General features: G+C 45.1%; 1 protein-coding gene across 1 annotated transcript; it reads left to right on the forward strand.

Moving 5' to 3' along the window:
• The first annotated feature begins 7,277 nt into the window (after positions 1–7,277).
• Positions 7,278–9,344, forward strand: LOC147888595 (cytochrome P450 734A1-like). Its single transcript, XM_087392584.1, has 5 exons — positions 7,278–7,586; positions 7,686–7,900; positions 7,976–8,226; positions 8,328–8,724; positions 8,893–9,344. The coding sequence occupies exons 1-5, from the start codon at positions 7,307–7,309 to the stop codon at positions 9,325–9,327; spliced, it is 1,578 nt and encodes a 525-aa protein (XP_087248710.1). The 5' UTR covers positions 7,278–7,306; the 3' UTR covers positions 9,328–9,344.
• Positions 9,345–9,701: the final 357 nt, after the last annotated feature.

Here is a 9,701-nt window from a genome sequence, read left to right on the forward strand (position 1 = left end):
CTGTTAGTATTTTGCTCATACCTTTCTGCTCGATAGTCCGATTGTAATGAAATTTATATCAGCGCGAAGCTCTCTTCAAGGCGCATGTTTATATGTGATCAGATCTTGAATCAGATATTGCTACAAAAAGTTATGAGTCTCTGTGTCTGACAATCTGTTTTCATAATAGTTTTTACCCCTGTCTAGTAAACTGTCCATAACTTTTTGGCCGCTTCTCTGTTTCTTACGAAACATATATCAGCGCGAAGCTCTCTTTAAGGCGCATGTCTCTATGTGATTAGATCTTGAATCAGATACTGCTGCAAAATGTTATGAGTCTCTGTGTTTGATAGTCTGTTTTCATGACAGTTTTTACCCCCTTCCAGTAAATTGTCCATATCTCTTCAACCGTCTGTCTGTTTTCAATGAAACTTATATCAACGCGAAGCCCATATCAAGGCGCATTTCTTTATGTGCTTGAATCTCTGATATCATGTCTCCATTGAAAGTTATAGGCCTCTGTGTCTAATGACAGTTCGTAGAGTGTTTTGAGCTAAGTGTAAAGGTGTCTATGAAGGAGGTGCAATGTTTCCTCGGAATCTACCCATCCGACCTAATCAGCCCCTTCAAACTCCTCAATATATATCAGTTCATGTCATGTTGAGCCGCAAGATCTTCTTTCAACAACGTATTGCTCTTCTCTTTGGCGCAGACCGGCTCACTGAGATTATGGCCTCTGCTGATCCTTTCCTTCTCCCTATGCTTGATTACAACATCACTTGGGATGTTACCATCTTCATTCTCATCTGAGGGAGGAAAGTATGGTGTGGTATCTTGGCATAAAAGCTTCTTTCTAATGTTCCATTCTCATATCTTTGGCAGTCAGTTCGAAAGCAGCAGGAAGTGAAGAGGTGCGTGAAGTTTATTACCCCCAACTTCATGTCACAGTCGTCCACATAAAGGACCACTATCATACACCTGCATCCTTCTCTGAAGATATACAAATTTGCATCAGATGGGCTCCTACTGAACCTGTTTTGCAGAAAGTAGGCATCAATTCATTGGTACCATGCTCATGGGGCCTATTTCAGCCCATAAAGTACCTTCTTTAGTTTGCAAACTTTACCTTTTGAACCAGGGATCTCAAAACCTTGTGGTTGTTCCATGTATACCTCCTCCTTGAGATCTCCATTTAGAAAGGCGGATTTAGGGATGCCGATGCTGCTTGCCCATCATGCAAGCTTCACATACATCAGGCAGATCTGAAATTTCTGGTAGGTCTGCAATCATTCCACTTTTATGCATCTCCTTTAAAGAACTAAGATTAAGATGACCAAACCTCTCATGCCACAGCTTAGTGTTCTTCACATCCGCTCGAGCACTGAAAGCTGAGAGTTCGTAAATGTTGTTGTGCCGTGTACCTTTACCAACGACCTTCCCTTGAAGATCCAGAATCTGTGCACCATTCTTATCGAATTGAACTTTGAGGTCCTGATCCGTGATCACGAAAATGGACAACAAGTTCCTCTTGATATCTGGAACATAAAGAACATCGGACAAGTGTTTTACAACTCCATCTGACTTGAGAGCAATCGTACCTTTTCCTTTTGCTGGACATTTTGCATCATTGCCAACTACTACTCGGATGTCATTCCCTACCGGCTGTAGAGAGGTATACCAATCCTTCTGACTGGTCATGTGGTGCGATGCACCACTGTCAATGATCCACGGTTCATCCGCAGGTACATGAACTGCCTCCGTGCAAATCTCCTCAATTGCGATGAACAGCTCTACTGGTACTACCTGCGCGCTGTTGCTGAACTCTTTCTTTAATCCGTTCTTCTCATCTGCAATCTTCTTTTGGCACTCATTCTGCTTGTGCCCTGCCTTGTTGCAATAGAAGCACTTGATCTTCTTCTTTCTCTTTTTATCATGAGAAGAAGATGGGTTACCAGAGTCCTTACCCTTACCTTTCTTTGATCCCGTCCAGAAAGCCGAATCTTCTCTAGTCCTCGTCTTTTGACGCATCTCCTCCTCCAGAAGCATTGCGCTGAAATCCTCAAAGTTGAGGGGGTGGATTTCTGTTCCTCGTATTCAGCGCCATAACAAGACCGTCGTACTTTGGTGGGAGAATCCGTATGCACCTTCGCACCTTCGTGCTAGATTCTCGCTGGTGATGGTGATGCCAATCGCAGTCATCTGATCGCGTAGATTCTTCACCCTGGTGATGAAGTTCTTTGTCGCTTCAGACTCAGACAACTTCTCGTTCGCGAGTTGTCTCCAGATTCTAAATCCGCATTTGATTCGTGGTCTCATACTGATTTTTCAAGACCGTCCATGCCTCCTCCACTGTGGTGACATGTTGAATTAACACCATGATAGAATCACTAACACTGCAGACAATAGAACATAGCGCATCTGCATTTCTTCTTGTCCACGCAAGAATCTCATCCGCAGTTGGTACTATCTGTTGTCTTGCATTGGTTGGATCCGGTCTCACAACCGGCCTCATGTCCACCCTAGTAGCAGTGTCCCAAAGCTCGTATCCACTTAGGATGGTCTTCATCTTGAACTTCCAAAGTGGATAGTTAGAGCCGTCCAACTTTTCGCTTTTGCCGAATGGTGGGATTCGCAGTCTTGTGGGCTAGGCCATCTCTCACAATCTGCTCGCAAACAGAAAATACACTACCAAATCTTCTTGCTAGGGTCCAGGCTCTAATGCCATGTAAGAAAATAATACAACATGTGTGCTCAATAGATAACAGGATCTCGTACACAAGAGAGAAAACAAGATAGTATGGAGAATCAAAAATTTGATTATTGTAGAACTGATACAATAGATGGCGCTGCCTCCCAACCGTGCGCTCCTATGAAAGAAGCTTCGATGGCGTGCTGGAAACATTAGAAGACGGAGGCTGGATGCTAAGGAATCAGGGTTGCTATAGCCAGTGATGAAATGAGCTTCATGGGCTTGCTCTTATATAGCCACTAGTCATAGTCGGTTAGGCTCAATTGGGTGACCGACCCAGTCTGCCCAAAATGGTCGACTGGGGGCCGGTCCTGAAATAGGCCACCGACCATATGATAGAACCGGTGCGCAAAATAGAGCAACTAACCTATGGTTGCCGTTCAACCCAGAGCCATCCCGGATCATCGGAGGCTCCAAACGGGCCCCGCAACCTGAGAGTGGGCTGCCCTAGGAAATGCTCCGTCTACCCTCAGTGCGGTCAGTCAAGGGATGCCTTCCCGCACTTGCATGTAGCCTAGTTGGCAGTGTACCAACTCTATCTGAAGCCGTCCAGCCATCAGGCCACACATGGCCCCCATTTGGTGTCCAAACCAGGACCTACCGGATAACCAAGCTACTCAAATGCCTTCTCCTCATATGGGGGGCTTACAAGTAGAGTTAGCTGGTTCCCGCGTAGTTACACGAGAGTGGAGCATTGATATCTAATAGTCATCCCATTCTTGAACTTCCTGAATTATTGAGGAGATTTCTTGAGCTAAGGCACCTTGTCACCTCTTCCACTTTGTTGGCATAGCTCCTCCATCTCCTTGACGGAGTAAGCTTGTCATTGGGGTTGAATGCCTCTAGGGTTAGCCACCACGAGGAAGACTCGAGAATTCAGATCTGTAGGAATTCTCCACTACAAAATGCCTTGGTATAGGCTAGCATAAGCATGTATGTGCACATGCAGGCGTGCGTGCGTGCACGTGCACACACACACACACAAACAAGCATGCGCACCCCCACATATATACATTCATATACATATATATTTATATAATAAAATACCATGTTGTATTTCTAGTTACCATGTGGTTCCTATTTTAAATCCTAGTAGCTAGATGAGGCTTTTCAATGCGCTTTTCTCTAGAGATATGTTTAAATTGATTTACACCAGTGATTTAAATTTTAATGGATATCTGTATTGATTTCATGCTCAGTACAATCTCTATAGAGCATATACCAGAATGTAGGTTTTATATGTGCTAGTCCACACTGTATTAGGATTTTGAAAGAATTTAAATTGACCTTAAGGTCACACATGAATCTTTGCATGCAAATATATTGTAGTGTTAGAGAATGGTTACAATGAAATTACAACTACTACTGTATGCGGTGTTTGGTTCCTCTAAAATATTCGAATTGACTCTTAGGTTCATAATGCCTCACACAATCTTTGTGTGAAAGTGAGTGCTATAGCCACCTAGGGCATACATTATGTGTGTCGTGTGATTACTTTTCGCAAGGAATTGAAATCCAACCCTTGTTCAATAGAAATGTATGAGTGTTGAAGTGCTATATGAGAATTAGTGTGGTTCATGGGTGTTCTCAATGATACCAATCAACCTTAGGATTTGATGATCAAAATTTCTTTGGTCCAAGAATGATAAAGCAAGCTCTCTCTCTCTCTCTCTCTCTCTCTCTCTCTCTCTCTCTCTCTCCCCCCCCCCCCTACCCTTGCCCCCTCTTCCCCAATTACCACAATGCATGACCTTCATTCTTGAAGACTTGTGTAAATATTTCACTAAGGGATGCCACTTGAAATCTTGAAATAACCAATAGGCCCCCCAATGAAAAAGAATTCAAAAATGTATTGACAAAAATGTTGTTCACAAAAGAAATTTAAAAGAGAAGTTTAAATGTGGTACTCAAAGAGGTCACGGGTGACACCACCTTACATTCCAATAATACTTCACAAGCTCAAAAGGAGTGTCACAATTTAATTTATTTTGTTAATAGAAAGGGAGCTAATTTCATGAGTAGATCGAAGGTGCCCTCCATGTTTTTCTCTCACATAAACAACATGCACCTATGTCCATTGTTTAATGAGCATTAGTCAAGTAATAAAGAAGCCTTACATCATTCTACTATATGAATTTCAAGGCATTTACACACTAGCATGCACAAGGGCAAGGTTGCCCTCCTGAAGCCTGCACACGGTGTAGATTCATTTACTGCTTGGGTAGCGGCCATAGTGCCCTCAGGGCCGAGAGAACCATTCTTGTAGAGTAAAATCCTCCAACTCTTGCTCCCATGTTTCAAAAGGTTAGAGGGTTCCTGTGCGTGTTCTAGAAGCTCAAGGGAATCCATTCGCTGAAGCTAAGATCCTGCCTACTTCATACAATGGGATTCGACACATGGGAGAAAAGGCGTCTAGAACCTCTAGGTACTAGATTCTCTCTATGGAAGCTTCCAACTAAGCTGAAAAGGATAAAATTAGGAAGGTATGTTCTAGAACTGCCATGCATTGACCATCAAGCCTATAAAATGCGTCCTCATGTGTTTTAGCTCTCTCATTTCAGTTCCATGTTGTCTTCTTCTCGATGCATCGTAATTAAAGAGTGTGAGAGAGAGAGACACACACACACAGAAAGTGCACGCGCCTCTCTCTCTCTCTCTCTCTCTCTCTCTCGCCCCACCCTTGCCCCCTCTTCCCCAATTACCACAATGCATGGCCTTCATTCTTGACGACTTGCGTAAATATTTCACTAAGGGATGCCAATAGGCCCCCCAATGAAAAAGAATTCAAAAATGTATTGACAAAAATGTTCTTCACAAAAGAAATTTAAAAGAGAAGTTTAAATGATGTACTCAAAGAGTTCACGGGTGACAACACCTTACATTCCAATAATACTTCACAAGCTCAAAAGGTGGAGTGTCACAATTTAATTTCTTATGTTAATAGAAAGGGAGCTACTTGCATGAGTCGATTGAAGGTGCCCTCCATGTTTTTTTGTCACATAAACAACATGCACCTATGTACATTGCTTAATAAGCATTAGTCAAGTAATAAAGAAGCATTGTTCTAGAACCTCAAGGGAATCCATGTTTCAAAAGGTGAGAGGGCGTGTTCTAGAACCCTTGCCCCCCCTTCTCCAATTACTACAACGCATGACCTTCATTCGTGAAGACTTGCGTAAATAATTCACTAAGGGATGTCAATTGAAATCTTGAAATAAGCAATAGGCCCCCCAATGAAAAAGAATTTAAAAATGTTGTTCACAAAAGAAAGTTACAAGAGAAGTTTAAATGATGTACTCAAAGAGGTCTTGGGTGACACCACCTTACATTCTAATAATACTTCACAAGCTCAAAAGGTGGAGTGTCACAATTTAGTTTCTTCTGTTAATAGAAAGGGAGCTACTTGCATGAGTAGATCGGAGGTGCCCTCCATGTTTTTCTGTCACATGAACAACATGCACCTATGTCCATTGCTTAATAAGCATTAGTCAAGTAATAATAAAGAAGCCTTACATCATTCTACTATATGAATCTCAAGGCGTTTACACACTAGCATGCCCAAGCGCAAGGTCGCCCACCTTAGGGCAGCGGATTCATTTATTGCTTGGGTAGCGGCCATAGTGCCCTCAGGGCTGAGAGAACCATTCTTGTAGAGTAAAAGCCTCGAACTCTTGCTCCCATGTTTCGAAAGGTGAGAGCCTAGAGGTCGTGTTCTAGAACCTCAAGGGAATCCATTTATTGAAGCTAAGATCCTGCATACTTCATACAATGGGATTCGACACGTGGGAGAAAAGGCGTCCAGAACCTCTAGGGAATAGATTCTCTCTATGGAAGCTTCCAACTGAGCTAAAAAGGCTAAAATTAAAAAGGTCTATTCTAGGACTGCCATGCATTGACCACCATGCCTATAAAACGCGTCATCATGTTTTAGTTCTCTCATTTCAATTCCATCTTGTCTTCTCAACTCATCGTAATCAGAGAGTGTGAGAGAGAGACACACACAAAAAGAGCGTGCACCCTTCGTGGGATCATACGAGTCAAGGAATAGCTTTCGTTATAGCCGGCTTGCTGCTTCCGATGATCACATCACCCTTCGTGGGATCATACGAGATAGGGAACATACCTCGTGCATGCAGATTCATTTATTGCTTGGGCGGCAGCCATAGTGTGTAAACGCCCTTAGGGACGAGAGAACCATTCTTGTAGAGTAAAAGCCTCCAACTCTAGCTCCCGTGTTTAAAGTGAGAGGGCGTGTTCGTGTTTCAAAAGGTGAGAGGGCGTGTTCTAGAACCTCAGGGGAATCCATTCGCTGAAGCTAAGATCCTGCCTACTGGGATTCAACACGTGGGAGAAAAGGCGTCTAGATTCTCTCTATGAAAGCTTCCAACTGAGCTGACCATGCCTATAGGCTATATATAAAGTGCGTCGTCGTGTTTTAGCTCTGTCATTTTAGTTCCATCTTGTCTTCTCAACGCATCGTAATCAGAGAGTGTGAGTCTGAGACACACACACACACACACACAAAAAGTGCGCGCACCCTTCGTGGGATCATACGAGATCACACACACTGCTTTCGTTATGGCCGGCTTGCTGCCTCCGATGATCACAGCACTGCTACTGGCCTTTACACTACTAGTATGGAGGCCGCTTTTGTCCTTGTGCTTGAAGGTCCTTGAAACGAAGCAAGCCCTTGAAGCTCAGGGGTTCAAAGGCCTGCCTTATCGTTTCTTCCGCGGAAACGTTCCAAATATGGTTGCTTTGCGCGAACAAGCTCGCAGATCTCCCATGCCTGAGCTATCTCACGACATTGTACCACGCGTTCTCCCCCATTACTTCTCGTGGTCACAGAAGTTTCTTGGTAATTAGTCGCTTTATGCCAGTGATATGCTGCTGTGTGTGTCTAGCTCATGTAAGGCCGTTCGTTGACGGAAAATGGAAAATGCATTTTCTTCTGTAGGCGCCCCGTTTTTCTTTTGGTTTGGTTCTCAAGCGCGAATATATGTGACAAAGCCGGAGCACGCTCGGAAAGTTTTGCTCGGGCATAACCGGAAACTAGAACGAAGGCCTGATAACAAAGACTTGACTGGCAACGGGCTGGTGAATCTCGAAGGAGAATTATGGGCTCACCACAGGCGGATAGTGAACCCAGCCTTCCATCTGGAGAAGCTGAAGGTGCGTGAACCATAAAGATCTGCTCCTGCTGACTGGTTGCGCGCAACCGAGTACTAATAATCCGATCGGCTGCAGGCTATGACGCCGATTATGGCGACTTGCACGACCTCTATGTTGGATAGGTGGGCAGCCGACATTGAACGAGAAGCGTCAGGGCGCAAGGAAATCGATGTGCATGAGGAGTTTACCAATCTAACGGCAGACGTCATTTCACACACGGCCTTCGGCAGCAGCTACGCAGAAGGCAAGCGGGTGGTTGCGATACAACACGAGCAACAGATTCTTGTCGACAAGGCTGCGCGGAGCGTATACATTCCAGGATCAAGGTCTATCATTTTGTTCGCCCTGAATCATGTTGAAGTCGGTACTAACTGCGGGTATTTCTCGAAATGGGTGGTCGCTGAATGTTTCCAAACTATATGTACAGATTCATCCCGACCTCAACGAATCGCTACCGGTGGAGTCTAGATCGCGAAATCCAACACAAACTGCGGAAAATGATCTCTAGTCGCATGGCCGCAGCCGAAGCGGGCCGTTCAAACAACTTCTACGGAAACGATCTGCTGGGATTGATGATGGCCGCCAACAAGAAGGATGTGAAAGGGGACCAGAGGAAGATGAACTTAACCATGAGCGTTGCCGACTTGGTGGACGAATGCAAGACGTTCTATTTCGCAGGCCACGAGACGACATCTACATTGCTAACATGGACGCTCATGGCGTTGGGCACGCACACGGAGTGGCAGGAGCGAGCGAGGACAGAGGTTCTTGCAGTGTGCGGAAAGGACGAGCCCAAGGCAGACTCGCTCAATAGTCTGAAAATTGTGAGGAGCTTCTCTCTTTTCTCTCTCTCTATCTCTCTCTCTCTCTCTCGTTCAAGCCAGTACCTCACGGTTTTAATCCCAAAACGGATCGCATTTGCAACAGGGTCAACTTGATGGGATGCATACTTTTTCCTGATATTGAAGGGTTGTGTTGGGTTGATGGCTCAGGTTGGGATGGTGCTGAATGAGGTGCTGCGGCTTTACCCGCCAGCTACAGAGCTGTTCAGGAAGGCAAGCAACAAGGAGCTGAAGTTAAGCGAGGACGTCGTCATACCCAAGGGGGCAGTGGCGGTGGTGCCGATCATAGCGTTGCATCACGATGCCAAGTATTGGGGGCCTGACGCCAACGAGTTCAACCCACAAAGATTCAGCGAGGGCATCGCCAAGGCTGCCAGCAACCCCTCGGCGTTCATGCCTTTTGGGATGGGTCCGCGTATCTGCGTTGGACAGACATTCGCGCTGCTGGAAGCCAAGCTTGTGCTGTCCCTCCTCCTCCAGCGCTTCTCCTTCCATGTCTCATCCGCCTACGCACATGCGCCCACCGTCGTGCTCACCTTGCAGCCACAGCATGGCATGCAGATTGTCTTCCAAAAGCTGCAGTAGCATCTGCTCACGGAGGACGGACCTCCTTTGTCCCGTTTGATATGGATTCAAGTCACGCTTATGAATAGCTATGAATGGGCAGGTAGGGGGCAGGTAGCTCATTGAGCGCCGCTGATGGAGATCTTCATTAGACTCTCCTTCCTCCTTTCAGATCTGTTTCAGCGCCTTACTACCTGATAAACGGCGATGTTATGAAGAGCTCGATAACGCTCTTGGTCCTTGGATTTATTGGCAATCGAATGTACAACCAAAGGCAACTAATTTATTCGCAATCCGAATGTACATACAAAGCCAATTAATCTATCTATAAAATATTAAGGAGAAAAGAGTATGCGCATTCAAATCGTCCCCAAATCAAGGCGAGTTCTAACTTC

This window comes from Dipteris shenzhenensis, chromosome 21 (assembly GCF_047967505.1).
Source record: "Dipteris shenzhenensis isolate YYH24624 ecotype China chromosome 21, Dip_SZ_1.0, whole genome shotgun sequence".
NCBI lineage: Eukaryota > Viridiplantae > Streptophyta > Polypodiopsida > Gleicheniales > Dipteridaceae > Dipteris > Dipteris shenzhenensis.